Consider the following 21493-nt stretch of genomic DNA (forward strand, 5'->3'; position numbering starts at 1 on the left):
CACAATACAATGGTGGTGCCTTAAAAAATAACATTTAAAAACATCAACATCTCTTTCTAGAAACCCCTGCAATGTCTCCCATGGATAATCCACAGAAGTGTCAACAGGTTTACTGGGGATCATTTCTTCAGTGTTATGTAGATACAATTTCATCAGTAGCTGAACCAATTTTCCACTGTTTATTCCAGAAAGTTTCATTTGATATGTAAATTTACAGGCTCATATTCAGATTCAGTGCATATAGGCCTATCATAAAACAGTAGCCAGTTTATTGAAAATTAATGTCTTGTGACAGCAGAAAAAGCACAGGTGTAAATAATAAAATTAATGAAGACTAAATTTCATTTATGTGTTTCAGTTTTAGGGTCCTAATATTGTGCATGCTGGCTCACTGTCACACTATGGGTTATTGGGAGCCATCATTAATGTTATTAAGTAACTAAGTGCTTTTTCTTCTATGACAAGTCAACATGTCTGCTGGGGAAAATGCCTATTTAAAGGCCCTGCATACTCACACACACTGAGTAGACTGCTCTCGAGGGCAGAGCTATGCTCGTGATGTCACTAAACTCTGCTTAGTGATAAGAATTGTAAAAGTGTATGTTGCTCCACTCTAACAGGAGAAACAAAACAAATTGGAAAGTAAGATAGATGTCAATCAAGCACAGTCACCACACCACACAGTCCTGAGAAGAAGTCAAAGTGTAAACACCTGTCTGGTCGGAGCTGTGTAGGGTCTTTAGTTCCAGTGAAGGGACTGTTTCAGTGTGAAGAACAGAAACAAATACAAGAGTTCATACATGTTTATTATGAAAAACATCCAACATTTTGAAGTGAATATCTCATATTTCAGATTCCTCCGAGAGGACAAGCTCAACACTAAAACACAGGGAAAGACAGACCACACACACAGGAAGGAGAAACTTGGGGAGTGTGTACAAGCCACTAAATATCACAGAGTTCTTCTTTGGATCTCTAAATAAAACCAAAGTATAAATAACTTAAACAAATAAGAAGATAAACAGTTTAAAAAGAAAGAAAGAAAGAAAATGTTTGTGGTTTATTTTTTGCCTTAATGCCTGCATTAAGAAAACTGAGGGATGGAGTATCAACTAAGGTGTTTACATGGGTAACCATCTAAATAATGGCATAATATGGATACACTGGGTGGGTGTAGTGGGGACAGGGTGGTACACTGTGGCCACTTCCTAACTACAACCTAGAAATTTGACTTAGATTGTCTTTTACAATTAATCCCTCACTAATGCTTCTTTGGTTGACCAAGAGTTGCGCTATGGCAGATTTCATGAGTTATTTCTAAGATTTATCTGATTGGCCATTGTCTAGCTGTAGTACAGACAAAACCATCTAATTCATGACTTACAGTTATCCAAAAACCTACAGAAAGCCTGGTGCCCAGGCTAAATCATCCCAAACCGTACTGCACCGGACTGTCCACCTACACCTCACCTCTCACTGTACTGGTTCATACCCATGCTCTGTTTCCACTGATATTAATTTGAACATGCATGCCTAATAACTTCCTGATCTGTGCTGCAGGGGACCTTAATGTTTTCTACACTGGATGCAAGTAAGAATTACTCAGCTCCATGGAAACATAACAGCCATTGTACATGTAAAGCTATGACAGCTTTCACCCACATGACCTGAACCTCATTGTGGGCCACAGTCCATTTTATGCTCCAACATGTTCTAATGTCTTCCTCTGTCCCTCCACCCACCTCACCTCATCATTCAAAGTCTTTAATACCACTTCACTACTGTGTCTCATCTTTTCAACATACCAATATCACACTCAGTCACAAAAATCCACCGCTTATCACACTGAAGGTGCCCTCAGACAGAAAGTATGTTTTCCACATTCTTGAACTAATTAAGCACAGAGTCACAAGGCCAGCTGACTTTGCGGGATCAGTATGCGCTGAGAAAAATGGAAACATTTACGCTTTTCTTCCCAGTCTCCCAAATCTCCGTGGGAAAAAAAATGAACTAAGGCTGCCAATGAGAAAGTACATTTTCTGACCTTAGGTTACCCCAATTAAGTCCTCCCAGGTAGTATCCAAATGTCAGGATGAGAATCCTGCATTGTTTTTTGTTGCACCCTGAGCTTGATGATTTGGCCTTGTGAGTTTTTGCTAATGAGGCTGTAGAAAAGTTGACAAATGTGTTACCATTGCAGCTTAAACAGTTCCTTTGAGTTCTTTTGCATGTTGAGGTGTTTTAAAATGATATAACCTCTCTGTAGTCTGGCTGGGGTCGTATCATCAAGTTTATCATGTTTGAGCTTTCAATTCACTTTTTTATTTTAATTTAAACTATTATTTTTAGCAACAACAATTCTTTACTCAAAAACTTCTTGTAAAATGTTACAAAGCTTATTAAAATTCTTAATAAGTCAGACTGAGAAAAAAGAAAAGCATGAATAAACAAAAGATTTTTCATGGTTATAATAATTATAATAAAACCGTTGAGTGCACTAAATGTAAAACACACTGGAAAATGAAATGAGCTTCTAGATGCACAATATAAAAACATTTATACCGCCTAATAACAGGGCTTGAGTAAATCCACATTCAATGTATTTAACCCAGGAAGTGGATTTCCTTAAAAAAACCCAACAACAATAAAAATAACATTAATAAAAGGAACACATGAAACAATGAAAAACAAAAGCAACAAAAGTCCTCCAAACTCCCAAATTTCTGGAGACATTTCGTAAATTTCAACTCAACTTGACATAAAATAGCCTACCGCTGCTACTACTAGTACATAACAAAGCTGAAGGATAAACAAAAATGAGTACATATACAGAGGTGAGCAGTAATATAAAAAGTAAACATCATGACTTTCACACAAACAAAACGATAAGATAACAAAACCATTTCATTACGCTAGTGCTGTAACAGGATAGGGAATAGTATTTAGACTGCATTTAGGCATTTACAGTCCTTTAATGATGAGGAATATCTGGGTGATTGATCGATCAATAGATGGATTCTAACTAAACTGAACTGGTACTATAGACTGTACAGTCTATGATCTGAGCTGATAAATTATTAATGTGGATTGCAATCTAATTTTTATACATTAGAAGTGACAGAAGTGATATGTGACACATGTCATTGATGTGTATGGGGTGTTTTTGAAGAGTTTGTGAGCTTGTGTTTTGGCTGATATCCACTGGAATAGTAGCATGTTATAGTAGTATGCTAACTATCATCACTGTCCGGAGAAAACTATGTCTCTCCAAAACGTCAACTTTTCATGAACTGTGAAAAAAAACAAATTTTTTTAGAAAAGATGTTTTTTTTTTATTGTCCTACTTCTTAACCCATAAAGCAACACTTAAACCCTAAAAAATTCAAAATCACCACATTTGGAGATACTACATGGTTTTCACTGGACAGTGATGCTATGTTATGATGACCCTGTGGCTCTGAAAAAGAAACACGCTTCTTTTTCAGTTCAGAGGTGTGCACAGATTCTAAAGGACAGGGGCCAAAATGAGGGGTCACCACCTTCATGCACAACATTGTGGGTTCATTTTAGCATGAACGCCACACCAGAGTGGCATTTGAGCTTATCACCAGTGCACCTGGGTGACACATTGGCCAACAAAAGTGGCATTTTGTCTGCTCAAGTGTCTCACTAGGACACAAACATAATCCAGGTTAAACAAAAACGATGCTTTTGTGCTTTGTTGAGCACGCGAGCTGTTTGGGTCCACGGCAAGAGCACACCTAAATTTGGCTTCACAATGACATAGCCTTGAATCACCCAGTTATTCTTCATTAAAGCGCTGTAAAAAGAGTGCTCTCGTGATAAATAGGCTGCATAGGGAACAATAAAGAACATAGGTAGGCCTGTGTTTGGTTTCATGCATATAAAGAAATTCCATGTGGAGAACAAGACTGAGTGTATCACATAGTGCAAAACCCCTCAGAAGACATTTGAATTGATCCCTCCCCATCCCACTTCCAGAGCCAAAGATAGCAGAGTTTGTAGCAGTTTTCTTTGTTAACTGTCCTGCCTCGAGGTTGTTGCTACATAACCTGTGATTCTATAGTCATGGGCATCTCACCATAGTGATGTTTTAAAGAGATCATGAATATCATAGTACAGCAAACACTTCTTAACCCTACAACCTGGCATAAATCTCTCTGGATGCTCTCCTCCCACCTGCCCACTTTTTAAAATGTGACTCAGTTTCGCCTTCTGTTATTCCCTCCCTCCCTCCCTTTCCAGCAAAGTGAACTTTGGTCTAAGAAAACAGCAGGTTTCAGGAAGTGAGCAAGGTATAGTGGGGGTTAACATGGGCATGTTCACAAATGTGAAGTGTTGCACAACACTGAACAATGCAGAATAATTTCTTTTGTCAACACCTCACTTTTGATGCATGCTCTACTGGTAATCCTGACCAATAAGCCCTGACTGTGACCCTGAGCCTAACAAATCTCTCTGCTCTTTCTAGCGTCTGTCTTTCTGCCTCCTCCCCTCCTTAATAACCTCTGTACCCCCTTACAACCCCCCTCCCTCTGTTTTCAACAATCTTGTATTAATCGAAAATATACTTTTGGTATTTGAATCTACCCCTATCCATCAAATCCTTTAAGACCTGGACAAAAGATATCAAAGTTTCTGAATGTCTCAATCTCTACTTTATATATCTGAAACACTCATTTGACTCAATAAACAACTTCAACTCTGGATGTGTCATATTTGCAATATGCTAAATCAACTGCTCATTTTCCTTCCTCTGTATTTAAATATATTCAACTACTTTTTGCCCAGGTCCGTTGGGTCCTTTAAATCCTTCTTCTCTAGGGCTTGCTTCACTTTCAATTCAATCAATTCAGGAATTCTTCTACATTTAAATATCTTAAAAATGTTTGGCATGTGAAAACGATCATATCAAACCTGTTAGGAAATAATGGTGAACAATTGGTCTACAATTGCAGCTTCAGTTGACATTTTTTTTCTTCAGTTGATTGTATTGAAACTGAATGGACAGCCAGCCCTGGTTTTCTCCTCTTCCTCCCTCCACTACTTCCTCATCCTCGTCCTCCTCAGCGCATCTTGTGTTCTACGTCAGCGTTGGCCATGTTTGAGCCAGGGCTGGGGTCCTGCTGTCGTCTGGACTGGGGAGAGAGAGGGATGGAAGGATGAAAGAGGGGGAGAAAGGAGGGGAGGAGAGGAGAGAGAGTAATGGAGAGAGACGTGGAGAGAAGAGTGAGGATTAGACAGATGAGAAGACAGGATGAAGGACATGTGAAAGATAGCAAGAAAGGGATCAGAGAGATCGAGACAATAAATTAAGTACAGTTTTTCAAGTATGTAAAAATGTATATAATATACACTTCACCATTCTCAACATCAAGTAATAGTGAGGTTTAATGAATTGCCTGACTGGTTTGTTTATTTATTGGATAAACTTTTTAAAAACTTTCTTTTTACACATTTATAAGCAGTACATACACAATTAATAAATAGTCTACAACACACTATTTGACACTAAAGTGATAAACAACTAAGAACAAGAACAAGTGTTAATTAATGACTTTGTTAACAACTATGAAGCATCCATAGCCTGTGTATAAACAGTTAATGAATGCACTGCATGAGTGTTGTAATCATATATTTAATCACATATCTTTGGCAGTTTTAAATCTGCCTGTGAATGATTTGCACACATGTAAAAACAATTAATAAATATAGTATGACTCACTGTAAAATGGTTATCAGCCATTATATATCTTATAACTGGTTATTAATGAATGTATAAAAAAACCATTTAAACCCATACCAGACATGCAGGACAGACATGCTTGATTAGGGTTTTAACTGCTATTTTATAGTGAGTAATAAACATTTATTATGTGATTGAGCACATGTAGAAAAATCGATGAGGTTACGGTTTAAGTTGTTTATTATGTCCTAAATTGGGCACTCCATCATTTGTTACAAATCAATTCAATTTACTTGTCAGGAGGAATATTACTCGGCCCATCAGAACAGTTGTATAATATCTTCTGTGGCTCTAGAGGGAGGTTTCCAAAGTCTGAAACCCTGATGATGACGGCCTCCGCTGCACAGATTTTGACCATTCCTTTAAAAATCTTGTGAACCACCCAACTTTATGGGAGCACAATACAAAATCCCTTGAGTAACCCTTAAAGTTTTTTAAGAACATGTATGAATTACAATTACAATATACAGTAAATATGATATTATCATTGGCTTACAACAATTTTACAGTGTTAGAATACAACAACACTATGTTGTGTTATAAACCATTTATTTATTGCTTATTAACTGCTCATAGATGCTATAGGTGAGTTGAAATAAAATGTTACCTTAGAAGGTAACTAACAAGGGCCCAAAACTGTACTCAGTTTGGTTCCTGGGGGATGAAAAACCTATTCTACAACTACAGGTTGATGTGGGACTAACAAAAAAGAAGTTGCAATTCCACAAACTGTCACTAGAGGGAGCCAGATAACTCTATTATAACATGACTCAGTGCTGCTGTTTATACACTTTACTGATGTTGATATTTTAGTCAAGGTAGCTGGCAGACAGACAGTCAGAACGGCAGACAGACAGATAAATTGGCAGACATACAGGCTGTCTGATACAGATAAACATGTACACACACCAAGTGGATCATTGGGTCATCATTAGAAGCCATCAGTATGACAAGACTTTTAAATATATTTCATGACTGGGTGTTGTGTGAGCGTGTGTGTGTGTGAGCCCGTGGCATGACCTGCTCCTGCTGTAAAAAATACTTGTGGTTACATGTTTACATTTAAGTGATAGCTGAGGGAAATTGGGAGGGGGGAGGAAGGGGGAGAAAGGTGAGGGAGGTGACAACGTGTGGGGAGAGAGCAGAGCAGACAGAAATTCAGACAGAGATAGTAAAGGGGTTGCTTAGTTCAACTGGAATGTAGTTTGTGTCATCTCAATGACTCACCATAATAGCAACATACACACAGTCACATGCACACACACATACAGTATGTCATACTACCATTTTGACTCCTCACAGCCAGACTGACTCCAGTTTGTCTCCTCTGGAAAGCTTTCTGCTGCTTTATCAAAACTGCTGCTATCAAATATATATATGTGTGGATCAAAGTGGAGTCCCAATGAACCATTTGTGCTTGTGTCTGTGTCAGCCCATTCTCCCTAAGAATTAAGTTCATATTGGATGATTCTGCAGCATGTTCACAACCAATGTTCAGCGCCAATGCAAGAAGTAAGCAAAAAGTGTGAATACTGAAATCGAGGTGGTCGATGGGCGTGTAACGTGTTCAACTTTGAGGACAAAGATACTATCTCAGACAGTTAATGGTGACCTTTCATTACCATTATGGTGACAATCTTTCCCAAATCTTAACCAAGTGTTTTGGGTTGCCAAACCTAAATCAAAGCTGCTATAATCAGTATTTTTATATTAACAGTGGATCACATGACTACTTGTGTGTGAAAGGGGTCGCTTGTAGTGACGAACACACAGAGAATTAAAACTCGAATCTGCAGTTCCTCTCAGCTCTACGGAGCTTTATAGCATGCTTTGCTCATTGTTTTGGTTTTCCTGCCTTTTCTATTTTATGTTACTATTTTGGTTTCACCGCTCTCATCAGCCTCGTTGATGCTAAACCAGAGCTAAAAGGAGAGTGAATATTGGACTCACATTTGCCAGGTTGACAGAAACACGACTCCAAATGAATGCTAAAGTTGCTCCGTAACTGCTATATGTGTAATTAAGCTGTTTGCTAACAAGTTAGCCATATCAACTTAAAAGGTGATGATATGTCAGTGTGTTTACAGCTTAATTCTGCTGCCCCCAAGTGGCCAACAAAATTAGTTATTGCAGGTTTAAACATACCTTAGCAAAGAATGTTCAAAAATGTTGTCATTGAATGTATTCTTGGATCAGTGTTCTGAATTCTATGTTTGGCTATCTGATTTTTTTTAACTGGTATGATGAAGTGGTTCCCAAAACTCTTGCGCCATGCCCCAATTTGGTAGCTGGGAAAAAAAAAGATAAGTGTTATATTTTGGATTTGATTGACAGGTTTGCATAATGAGCATCTCTAGTTTTTCTTTTCTTTCCTGTCAAATCTGTCCATTTTGTACTTTACATGTTGTTTTCTTTCGGAGTACATTTTGCTTATCTGTATCTTGCAACCTTGCTAGCATCAGAGCACTCTTTTTTCAAATCTTTCCCAAATGAATCTGATTCATAGACGGCAGACATTTTGACTTAGTCGTAGCAGGAAAAGCACAGGTGGAACTAATAACATTAACAGTTCTCTCCAGCAATTATTGCATTGGCATGCAGCAGCTAATGATTAGTTACACCTGTGTTTGACAAGTCAAAATGTCTGCTGTGAGAAAGGCCTTTTCAACTGAAGTTCCACTCTTTTTTCTCGGATCATGTGCAATGGCTGAGTATTATGTATAAATCAAAATCAGAGAAAAATGAAAACCAGAAGATTTCCTACTTATTAATCATATTCCTTTTAGCAAACACTCAGTAATCTGTTTACAATTTACAATATCAGTTACATGCTATTTTGAGGCTGGAATGATTTAAAATACATTCAGATGATGGACTTGGACAAGATTGAAATATAATCCACAACAAATTCTATAGAAGCCAGTCTGTAGAAATGTGGATGTGAGCACAGAGGGCTCTGAGTGTGTGAGGTAAAAAACAAGCTGCTCATAGCTGTGACCAAATAATCCAGTTTTCCCTCACACTTGCACTGTTGCTGCTACATCACAGCCGTTAGTCGTGTAGTGTTTGTAGAAAGGAGTGGTTTTTGCTAATGCTAAAGGCAGGAGAGCTTTCTGTATTGATCCACACACAGATGGAAGCCCGCTGGGCCACTATAGGCTGCTTAACCACAACTCAATACTGGAGAAGTGCGCGTGTGTGTGTGTGTGTGTGTGGTGACAAAGTTAGAGCAGATTTGCTGTATCTGCAAGTTTGTGCACATGTGCCTGTACAGTATCTGAATCTTTCTCTGAATGTGTGTGTATGTCAAAGCAGGGGGTCTGATGGCGATCAATACTAATGATATATTAATGCTTTCAGTGCCAGCTCATCATTCACCACCAAATCTCTTTCTGTTGAGCACTTGGGGAAGTGTGTGTGTGTGTCGTTAAAAAGCACATTTCTTTTCAATCTATTGCTTCTGAATCCATCATCCTGACAGGTAGCCTCTGACCTTGAATGACGGGAATATCACTGCTTTTGGATGAAAAATGTTGTATCTGCCAAAATGACAAGGCTTCAGGAATTGAAGGAGAAACAGCTTTATATTCAGTGAGCACCCAGTGAAAAAAAGTGTTTTTCTGCTGAGCTTTACTGCAATGAAACCTGCTCAACCCAATAAAAGAAATGGACTGGAAGTTGGACTGACATAATTTTCCCCAACAGCATTTTTAAAAATCTAATCTTTATCGATCATATAGCAAGTCATCACAGAAGTAAATGTAAATGTAATGGTTTCATCTACAGCTACCTGATAATCTTTAAGATCTTCTGTAATCTGGGTTTGAGTGAGATGTTTATAGTTTAAATATTGTTTCACAGATGTTTTCTCAGATTGAGATTTTGGCTTGAAAAGATGGTGAATGTGGCGACTTCAGTCTAAATATTACTGTATATCAGTGAAGGCCTTGTGTATGCTCCAGATATAAAATTATAAATTTATTATAAATTACACTGAAATGTTGTTCAAACTGTAGTAAAGTATTTCTTAAACATTTCATTTTGTAACATTGGAGCAGTGACCCATCATTCATACACAATGCAAGGATGAAAAATTAATGCCTACACTACAGTATAACTGTATGCCACCCCCATTATGCCATGCCTTGGATGAACTCCTTCATATTTCACATCTTTCTCCCTCTCTTGCTCTCTCTCTCTCTCTCTCTCTCTCTCTGCCTTCTGCTTTTCTGCTTCTCTGCCTGATCATCTATTATTGAGTTGCAACAGAAGAAATCTACATGTATGTTTTACAAATGTAGACTGTAAATATAAGGGGGGCAATTTAATTTTTTTTTTTAACTTACTGTTTCTATCTGATTTAGCAGAAGAAGAAGTTAATTGAGCCTTTGAATTACATACAGTATAGACAGGTCAGAGAGATAACTAGTTCACCAGCTAACTCGAGAGAGAGTTTAAAAGAAAGAGAGACAGAAGGAGAGGTGGAGTTCAGACCACAGAAATGCAGAGGCTGAATCTGTGCAGCTATTCAGCAACGCCTGTCAGTCACACCCAAAGAAACAGCTTGGAGAAGATCTGCAGGATCCCACTGCGACCGCTGTTTCTCACAATCTTAACTCTCAAATCTGACTCATATGGACATTGTCTTATGAAACTAATTTTGCAATGGCTTTTATAATAATCTCTCATCAGACAATAGGAGTATTTCTGTTGATAATTATAATAGCTTCTAAATTCTCCCACATTCAACATTAGGCTATTTACCCACTACTCTGTCTCTGTTCCCTACCCACACTCTGCGCTGCACATAGGTACAAAATTATGAACAAGTACTAAAACAAACTCAAGCCTTCGCAAGCATCTCTCCAGAAAAATATGTGTAAAGTCGGAGACACTATCTGATTTTCTACACTCTGTGGTCTTAAATACACAGTATATCCAGGGCCTCAGTTTCTGAATTTCAGCCAAATTAAACAGTTATGGAATTTGTTGTTCAATTTTTTATCTTTTTGATCTATTGAGATATTTTAGAACGTTAGAGGCATTTTGCCAAAGGAGGAAATCAGTCGTAAGTCATCTAAAATTCTGGACATGTTTGGTCCTACTGTTAGGCGTTGGAGAAAAAGCCTTTTAATAACTTTCTTAACCTTTGAAATTACATCTAGGAAGAGCTACAGAGCAGTCCTAATCAGTTAGTCTCCCAGCAAATGATGGTAAAAACATGCACATTCATTCTGATAGGAATGGACAAATACGAAATAAGAAGAGCTTCTTCAGAGATATTGCTTGGTATATAATTGCTCTGTCCACAAAACTGTGTTCACCCTGCAGAAAAAGCACTTACTGTGGTTTTGTTGGTGCTTTGATTCTGTGCATTCTTCAAAAAGGCCAAGGAGTGAACTGGATGCAAAGAAATGTGTTTGATAAAAAGAGTGATGGCAGAGAGAAAAACTTTTTGAGGGCCAAAGAGACATTACTTTAACTTGCTGCTAAAGCAACAAAAAAGGCACTTGTGTTAAAGTTCCCTATAAATTTATTAGCAAGAAAAACAACACACACCAAAACAGTTTTTCTGCTTCATATTTCCTCTCAGCTAGTAGGCCACCACATACATTGGTTCCTTTAAAGGTTCGTTTGACGTTTTTGGCAGATTCTTCTTTTTACTTTGGACAGAGCCAGGCTTGCTGTTTCCCCGTTTCCAGTCTTATGCTAAGCTAAGCTAACATAAAGGCACTAGCTTCATACTTAACACACAGACATGAGAATGGTATCAATTTTCTCATCTAATTCTCATCAAGAAATCGAATGTGTCACGTATTGAACAAGAATATAACCTAGTGTGAGACATAGTTTACATTTTTTGATGCTAAGTCTTTTTACAGAGTGTGTGGGTTTTCAGGGGATAGTGATGGTACTTATATTGATTCAGCAGGAGACACGAGGTTTTCTTTTTCTCTGAGAACCTCAGGGAAGAAACATGAGATCAGTCTGATGAAAGACGACCTTCAATAAATGACTCTCTTTCTTTTTTCTTTCCTGTCTTTCTGTTCACCTCATCTGTGCTTCTCTCCCCCTCTGATCTCTTCATGTGCTGAGTTCCTGCCTTTCCTTTCTCTCTAATTTCTGCATGACCATGTGCTGCAAAGCTGTGGTAGGTCTTGATGTGTGTGTGTGTGTGTGTGTGTGTGTGTGCGTGTGTCATTGAGCAAACTAGCTATGAAATGGTCACATCTTGCTATTTCTGTCTCTCACGCCACACACGCATTAAACAAGCAGGAGCAGATATTATAGTCACAAAATTCATTAGAAGAGCATGCATATTCATGAACACACACACACACACTAACAAACACACACATAAATCAAAATAAAAAGACACAGACAGCTGGCTGTGGTCACAGACACACAGAAAATGATGGACAAACACAAGAATTCACATACATATATAAAACAGGTGGACACTCACACATGCACACACACACACACACACACACACACACACACACAGGGTGGTTTAGTGCATGACAGTGTGATAGATGGTGAGAAATGAAGGACACAGACCCTGTTCTTTTCTGCTGGCTGTCTGTCTGTGTGTCATCAGTCCCAGATTTTAGAAACCACAGGGTCCTAAAAAATAAACAATTTGGGGTTCATTCGTAGGGCGTCAACTTAGGAAGGATGCCACTGATCTCCCCAAAGCCTTGCTGGGAAAGTGAGTTTGTCTCAGGTAGTTAAATGCATTTGGGACGATTTCAAAATTCAAACCAACAGCGTATACTTTGTGAATCCGGATTTGTGTACATGTAAAACATCTAGACAGCACAAACTTGTACACAGTGAAAATTCAACAAACAAACCGCAATTTAAGAACAGATCTTAAGACAATTCACATTTCTGGAATTTGATTTTTACGATTGTTGATGTTATTTCGATTCATCAAATTGAAGTGATTTTTCTGTGATCTGTAGCACAAAGTAAATAAACTACTTTCCCTTCTGAGGCTTTCGGAACACCTGACAAAACTCATTCAATAGTTCAATAATATCAAATCAATTATCTGATTAGATTTATCATCAAACTGATCATGCACTAAACCTATGATTCCAACTGTAGAAATAGGCCTACTATTTAAATTACATTACATAAATCACAACCACACATCACACAACCCTAAGCCACCCCAAGTGCTAAGCAAAGAAAGTCCTACTGGAAATTTGACCGAGTGGCTTTAATAAAATGGTGTTTAGTATATAGACTTACAAACAAACATACATTATGGAATATGTAGAACATATTTAGGGCACATTTGCAAAAAGATGAACCGTTCATCTCTGTAACAAAGTATCTACAAGTTTACTGTTACTCTTAATTTTACCAAAGATGATTTGGTACAAAGAGTACCAAATAATTTTCTGAATGGTTTGCAAGCAAGAATATGCAAACTGTACTATAAGCAAGCTGTTTTGATGATGCTTGATTTAGATCTATGAAAATACTATTTGGAAATTTCCAGTTGGTTAAGTCTAGCCTTGCAAAGCCAGCCCAGAAACTTGAAACTTCCCTTTGCTCACTGTGGTCTGCCAAGAGAGGACTCATTTCAAATAGGCTGAAATAAGTAACAGCACTCTCCTTCACTCAGACATCAACATGAGCCCTTTCTACACGTGACCCGATGAATGAACTACCTGCTTGTATATCTTTTGTCTTTGCACAAAACAGTCATGCAGTTTCTGAATCATGCTTTACTTTTCAGTTACTTACTTTACAAAGTAACTTAACAGCAGCAGAAAATCTTGTTTTTGCTGACCTCCAGTGATGCAGAAATGTACTCAGGGTGTGGCCACTGAGTCATCACGGGTGAGTTGAGTGTGCTTACAGGTGCAATGGAGCACACTTCTGACCACACCCAACAATGATGGTGGTTGTGGTCAGAGGTGCAACGGACTTGAAGTGAAGCAACGCATTTCAGTATGGTGTTAAGTTACTCTTAAAGTAGTGGTTGACAAGAGTCGGGAGGGTGGAAAGTCACAATATTGTATTATCTGTAGTTCACAGATTGCTGGGACCAAATGATGGCAAAATCAGAATTTATGACATTTAGGCTGGCTTCGCAAGGCTAAGATAGGCCTAAAGAAGAAGCAGATGTTACTGTGACTGTTACAGTTGGAGCTACACTGTGCAGTAACAGTCCGCAGACCAGCATCGGTCCTCTATAAGCAACACCTTTACAGGGCCCTCTCACCTCTAGATCCTCTCGGTGTGATCGGTCTCTGTCGTCAAAGTCTCTGGTTCTGCGGCGAGCCTCTTCAAAGGCTGCCTGGGCCAAAGCGTCCTCATGCTGCGCGCACACATACATACACACACACACACGCATAGACAAATAGAGTGAGTTTAGTTTTCTATCTCTTCTGTGACAAAGAGGTCGCAGTGACAAAAGTGACACATTGTAAAGCAGTTATTTCCACCAGTTTAGCATTGCACTGCTTTAACATTGTCAGACTCATGATGGACAATTTTAAAAGAAAAGCATCAAAATTGATGCAGCAGAACCAGAGATATCGTCTTTTTTAGTGCATGCATTCTTCCTCCTTGTCAAACCTGGTCCTACATTACCCACAATGCTACTTGACTGCCAACAGTCCAGTCGGGGGAGCAGGCTACAGAGGTCTGGTAAGCTAACTTCTTTCTAACTCCACACCCATATATCCATGTATTATGTTACCTGCGCCCTCTCGTCATCGTACTCCAGGCATCCCATCCCATCCAGCCTCTGTAGGTCAATCCAGCCTCTCCAGATCACACACACCCCGTTCAAGATCATAGGAGCCTTTAAATGGACCTGAGGAGAGAGCGAAAGAAAGGGAGAGAGAATGAGAGATATTAATGGCAGCATTTTGTTTGTACAACATCACTCTGCAGCAGATATGAAACTTAGCATTAGTTCAGTATTTTGGTATATCATTGAACGTGTGTCCTGTGTGAGACTCGACATTTGTTCTGTTAAGTTCCTCTGCTAGTAATGTTTAAAAACCCCTGACGTCAGAAAATCTCTGGTCTCTTCTTCAGTGAATGCAAGGTGTTAAACTGATATGGCAGGAAGCTACATGGAAAATAAGAATGAGCTACAAGACGAAAAGACTGAGATCTGATGCTTTTCCAGAAGACTGATTCTCTGTTTTGCATGACTTTGGAAAAAATATTGGCCAATTGTACATTAGCCTTAGGAAGGAGCAGCAGCTTAATATGACCTAGAGCTACATACTAAATTGCAATTGTTAAATCCGAAACCGTCAGCTGTTTCTCCAGAATAATACAAAGCTCTGTGTTTGGGAGATGGAGGCCTCTCCTCCCTCTGCCCGCTGTTACTGCTGTGAAAGAGGAAAAACCACCAACTACGTCAAAACCTCTCCAGTACAATTGAGTGTTGGACTAGTAAATCACACACACATACACACACACACACACACACACACACACACACACACACACACCCCCACACACACACATTGACGTGCAGTGCAGTTGAGTATAGTGTGTCTATGTGTATGTATATGCATACATGTGTACCAATCTGTGTGTGCGTTTGCTGCTGCAGGGTGTCAGTCCTGTTTTAGTGGAAAAGTAAGCATTTGTATTGGACTGAGTGGAGACAAAGTGATCCAAAGTAAATATTATATGCCTAAAAACATTTTCTTCTTTTCGTCATTTTGTGTGTGTGTTAATTTTTATGGCCATTGCCCAAGGTCTGTGACTTACTCAATGCCTTTATTCAGCTGACAGCTAAAATATGACTCTGTGGTCTTTTATCTTGGGATAATGATCTCAGCCTGTACAGCCCTCTTATTTATTTATTGAAAATAAATGTCATGTTCCTTCACTCCTCATGTGTCGTCAGTTAAGCATGACAATAACACAAACAAGTACAAAACAACATTAGCCATTCAGAAGTAGGCTGTCCACAAATCATTACGTCTGTCTTGTTTGACCTTAGTTTCTATTTTGTCTATCTGTGAAAGGGAGAGCAGGATAGTGGGAGAATGAGCAGTGACAATAAGGTGACTAGAAGTGCTTGCTTATGTTCAATAAACCCCTTTCTCTTCCTCATGTTTACTGAGCAGCCCAGTAAGCCCAGTGTGCAGCATCAGACTGTCAGACAGACAGAGGAGGGTCAGACTTTCTCTTTCTCAACTCCTGGTTATATTACATGGCTATGGCTCTATGCCAGGGGGGGCAGCAATGTAACCACCAAATATGTGAATGTGCGTGTGTCTGTGTGTATTTTCATGAGGTGAAGGAATGTGTACATGTGTAGGATCACAGAACCATTTCTTTGTTTAGATTTAGCAGTCTGTCTAAATCCAAGCTGCTGCAATGTGAGCTAAACTCAACTGTTTCTGAACATTTGGCAATAAAACATATTTTGTTAAGGGAAAAGATGATCTTTTCCTAAAGTCAAATGAATTAACACATGCAGTTGCATTTTGACCTTCTCTGGAGCTATTTAAGTAACAGATCTGCCTTTTAACAGTTCCAAATACACAAAATATCTCCCGCCAAACAGCTTGTGGCAGCATATTACTTTTGTTTTGTACTTAAAAGTCAAATGGCCTTAAGAATCCAATTTTTACCTTATCTCCTAGATTTTCCTCCCTGACTATTGAGCAGTGTGCTAGCAAGTTATAAGGCATTTTACAACCAAACAGGACTTGATTAATTTTAGTGGATATAATCAGTATTTTTACAGTAACAATGGATCACAAGACTACTTGTATGTGAAAGGGGTCAATCATTGTGAATAAACCACAGAGAATAATCACCCAATAGGGCACCCTGGTAGCTCACCTGGTAGAGTGTGAGCCCCATGTACAAGGCCTTACTGCAGCAGTGTGGGTTTGAATCTGACCCTTGGCCTTTTGCTGCATGTCATCCCCCCTCTTTTTCTCCCACATTTCCTGTCTCTCTTCAGCTGTCCATATCAAGTAAAGGCAAAAAGCCCAAAATATAATCTTAGAAAAGTTTCCCTCAGTCCTATGGAGCTTTTTTAGCATCTTTCAGCTCTTTGTTTTGGGTTTATGGCACCTTACTGTTTGGTTCACTCACTGCTCTTATTGGGTTGTTCTGGCTGCAGAAGGCTGTTTTCAGCAAAAAAATGTTCTAAAAATCTGACTGTATGCTGCCTGCTCAGCACCAAACAACAGACAATGTTGGTGAAAATAGTGGTGCATTTAGTAGGTAAAGAGCCAGGTATTTACCACAGGAGTTGGTGAAGACCAAATCAGAGCTAAAAGAAGAGTGACTATAGGTGACCCTATTCTGAATGAATGCTAATGTTGCTCCGTATTTGCTGAGTGTATAAATAGGTAACTGTTTGCTAACACGTTTGCCATATCAACTTAAAAGGTAATAATATGTCAATAATATTGTTTCTGGCCCAAAATCAATTGATGCTGGTTTAATACTTTCTGAAAAGGCTGAGGTGAGTCTCTATGATCATTTGAACCTAATAATGATTGAATTTTTATTTTGGTGTTGGGTATTCCATTAGCTTTATTACCATTCGTCAGGACTCCTATGAAATAATTCTGGACAGACATTTATCTAAACACTATCACAATGAGAAAATATGCATACACACGCAGTCTTACCTAAAGAACGCTTTGAATAGGCTTTCAAACAGAGCTGTATGAACTTTCAGTCTTTCAGCCAAAAATGTGATAAAAACCCTGATAAAGCATGATATAGTAAATGTGGAGTGAATAAGCCAAGATCTAACTTGCTCTCTTTCTATTTCTTCTCTTTGTCTCGTTGTCTTCCTCTTTCCCACGACACTGACTTCTATGAGGAAGAGACAACAGACAGTGAGAGGCAGTGAAACGCAGTCTGTTTTTCCCAGGGTAGAAGGTTTTTAGGTGGTATTTTTATCTGAGTAAATAGTAAGTAAGTATTTAGGAATAAATGAACAAAATCAAACACTCCCCCAACACACACACAAACACACAGATTATTGGATTTTTCTGTGTGACACTAGGCAAGCTCTACGTTCCTGCATTTTTACTCAGGCTATTTTTGGACAGCCTCTCACAGGGACCTCTTTTACCACAGCTACCCACACTGCACCGGGGTTGCAGGGGAGACCGCACTCCAAGAGACTGTGGGTTTTTGTGTTTATTCGAGTGAATGTTTTTCTGTGTGTGTGTGTGTTAGAAAGAGAGACGTGAGAGAGAGAGAGATGGCTTCCACATCTGTGGGGCTGCATGGTGCTTTTAAAAGAAAGCTTCATTTGGCTTGACAGGGAAAACGTGTGTGTGTGTGTGTGTGTGTGTGTGTGTGTGAGGGGAAAATATGTAGAAACGGCCCAACCACAGACTTCCTCTGAGAGAGAACCATGTCAACCCCCACATCCATTTACTAACACACACGCACACACACACACGCGCACACACACACACACACACACACACACACACACACACACACACGAAGACAGGAGAACTCTCACACTGCAGCACACTGTGAATAAGAAAAGGAAGCAGGGTGAAATGCAGTGGAAATTCAGACTCTCACTAAGTTTAGTAAAGCAACGGGTTACTTTTGGTCTCAGAGACCGCGTGTACCTGCCTGCGCTACAAATGATGAGCACTCTGTGATTGGTAGTCATTCTGTCAAATTTTGCAACGCTTTCTGCAGAAGTTAAAAAAACATCGGGACACGAATATGAACTACTCCACAAATGTTTTTTGACAGCTAATAGTTACATTGCAGATTAAGATTTTACACTAAAAACATTTGCAGATAAGCGTTGTACATACAAAACATATTGCAATCTTATAAAATATTATGATGCATTGTCAAACTTCCTTACGATAATAGTATAAGTGAAATTCATATTTCCACGTGTTAAAGGGGCCTCTGGAGTTTTTTTGTAAACAAATAAGTTATGTTTACATTCAGTTTTACTCACGAAACGCATTCTGTGTATCCTTCAGCGCTAACAAATGTGTCGAATGCATTTCCTTCCTCATAAAACATTTGCAAAACCGATTTTTAAAAGTATCTTAAATCCATGTTTACTTGCTTGCGGTCTTCTTCTTCACTGCCTTTGCTGTCGCATTGCTGCATATCTTGGCTCGTTGCCGCCACCTGTTGATCAGTGGAATAGTGTGAAACCATTGACAGGAAGGAGTATCGCGTCACATGTGTGCCCTCGTGCTTGTGGACGAGGTAAACAAAATGGGGACCTACTCATGGAAAAACAGCTCCATAGTGCACTAGTCCACTACTAGAGGTCAAAAACTCAACAGGGAACCTTTAAATGCTCAAAAACCACATGTTACTGCATGTTACTTCATCACATGTGAAATGTTACCCTAATAGTAACACTATATATAATACAATATATGTATGTCTAATATGTGTCTAATAATAACCAATAACACTAATATAAGCTAGCAGACTCTACTTTCTATTTAAGAGCTGTAGCCTGAACATCTTAATAATACAATTCTGTAGCTGTGAACTTTTGTTCATATTTAGTCTGCTGCACCTTGTGTGAGCTCCCTGTTCTAGTCTGATTGCATTACTGCACTAACAAATGAAAGGAAAACCCTGAATAAATGAGTGGAGAAACATAACGAATGCCTGCATGCAGGGCCACGAGGGGTCACTGAATGGTTTGATGAGTGTGAAATGATGTGAATTATATGCTTTTTTGATAATCGATTTGAAGATTTTGCAGTGACGAGTTAGTCAGCATTCTGGATGAGGGAATATCTTTTGGATTAATGTGTTCATCCCTCCAGTAGAGTTCAGGGACTTGCAGAATATATGACAAGGAGCACTGAAGCTGATCTAGAGGCTCAAGGTGACACTTTACATTGGTTTTTCCTTTAATTTGTCACCCGTCTGTACAGTCATGCATATAATGTTCAATGATTTTGTCCTGTGATTCTGACTCTGAACATTTAGATGACATTTTTGTGGACAGTCCTCTGCATCACATGTTTCTGAGTTTCCATGACAGACGTGATGAGCATATTGCCAAACATCACAGCATAAATGTAGGTGATTTTAGTGTTTTAACATCAACTGAAGGATTTCATTGTTTAAGATAATTCAACTACCCCTTGGGACAACAAAGTCCTTTGTAAAGTCGGTGGATGTAAAGATTTTACCTGACAACGGCTTGCGGCCTTGTGAGTCACTGTGTACATTTTACATTAGTGAATGTTTGCATTTCTGAGAATTATGAGCACAATTTTCTTTGAAATTGCCTCCCTGATTTTATTTCAAGTCAAATCTCTTGCTTTTGAGCTAAACCTCTCCAAGCTACTGTAAGTGCTTCCTACACTGTGTGTATGTGTGTGTGTGTGTGAGAGAGTGAGAGAGAGAGTGAGAAAGTGTGTTGGCAGACAGTGTGTGACGCAGATGTAAGGGGATGTGTTGGCATTGTCCCTCTCATTCAGCCTGGTGCCAACCATCTAGTCAGCACTAGTCAACTGCCCACTGCACAGACACACACAGACACACACACACACACACACACTCATCAGTGCCCACGAGGTGTGTGAACACAATGGGCATCTGTGTTTTCAGTCTCGTGAGTTGTGGCAGTCTGTCTCCCACGCATGTGCGCATACACACACACACACACGCACGCATAGAAACACAATGAAATAAACAACACAAAGACTTAAACTCTTTTAATTTCTCCATCACTACCACTATTTCTGTCTCTTTTTTTACTATACATACATAGAGTATATGGGCTCTGCTACTTCACTTCTCTTCTGCACTGTGTATGTGTGTGTGTGTGTGTGTGTGTGTGTGTGTGTGAGTTTGCATACGGGCTAAGCTGGAGGCACCAGCTAATTTAATGCAGTAATTATGTTATTATCCAAAAGAATGTTACATCAATGACTGTCAGAATGTCTGGGAGGTTGAGTGTTACATTCAGACAGTCAACATCAGTGTGTGTGTGTGTGTGTATCATTTAGATTAAAGATGAGCTCTAGTGAGTGTCTGGGAGTCTGTGTGTATGTGTTATTCACACAATAAACGTGTATGTGTGTCTGAGTCAGCAGCCAGTCACAGACAACACATGCTCTCTCGCTCTTTCTTCCTGCTGAGTCCTTTCTTTCTCTCTCTCTCTCTCTCGCTCTCTCTCCCTCTCTCTCTCTTCTTTCCTTTCTTTCTTGTATCTAATCGGACCAAATATCATCACTCATCATCATGCCCTTCTCTTGTCTCAGAAAAGATAATTGAGCATTTTGAAGAAGAAGTTATACATTAACAAAAAAAAAAATCAATACTAAACAGCATAGGGATAATTGCTAGGACAATATGGCAAAAGTGTACGTCACATGAACGCTTCCTGATTCATGCTCCCTCACCACAGCACACTAACACACAGCGGCTCTTTCACAGCCAACAACAAAGACATAATAACTCTACTGAACCCAACTCCAGCATGGACGTCATGTTTTAATTTCTGGTAGTATAAAGTGGAATAAAAGAGAAGGTAAAACAGAGGAAGAGATCATGAAGGTGAGGGAAGAGAGACAGAAAGAGAGAGAGAGTCAAGGTATCTGCAACTCTAGAGAATTTTCTTTGTGCTATCTGCATTTTAAATTAACAGCAGGAGACAAGTACAGAAGAGATAATTGTTGAGAAGCATGAAAATGATGTACTCGTAATATATCTCATATACAGTATATATATAATAGAAAC

The 21493-nt window shown here is 39.1% G+C and overlaps 1 protein-coding gene across 7 annotated transcripts in view; it reads right to left on the minus strand.

Moving 5' to 3' along the window:
- Positions 1 to 787: 787 nt before the first annotated feature.
- Positions 788 to 21493, minus strand: part of cbfb (core-binding factor subunit beta) — a 37742-nt gene continuing 17036 nt past the window's right edge. The window contains exons 4-9 of one of the 7 annotated variants that reach the window (XR_006377712.1): positions 18839 to 18907; positions 14490 to 14606; positions 14010 to 14105; positions 12329 to 12394; positions 11112 to 11167; positions 788 to 5159 (exon numbers count right to left, since the gene is read on the minus strand). Coding sequence is in view for 6 of the 7 variants with exons in the window: in XM_044193558.1 (XP_044049493.1) it covers positions 5088 to 5159; positions 14010 to 14105; positions 14490 to 14606; positions 18839 to 18907 (354 nt within the window). In the remaining variant the exon portion in view is untranslated. The remainder of the gene's footprint in view (positions 5160 to 11111; positions 11168 to 12328; positions 12395 to 14009; positions 14106 to 14489; positions 14607 to 18838; positions 18908 to 21493) is intronic. The other 6 variants (XM_044193561.1, XM_044193560.1, XM_044193559.1 and 3 more) reach the window with 6 other exon arrangements.

The sequence above is a fragment of the Siniperca chuatsi genome, linkage group LG4 (genome assembly GCF_020085105.1).
Source record: "Siniperca chuatsi isolate FFG_IHB_CAS linkage group LG4, ASM2008510v1, whole genome shotgun sequence".
Lineage (NCBI taxonomy): Eukaryota > Metazoa > Chordata > Actinopteri > Centrarchiformes > Sinipercidae > Siniperca > Siniperca chuatsi.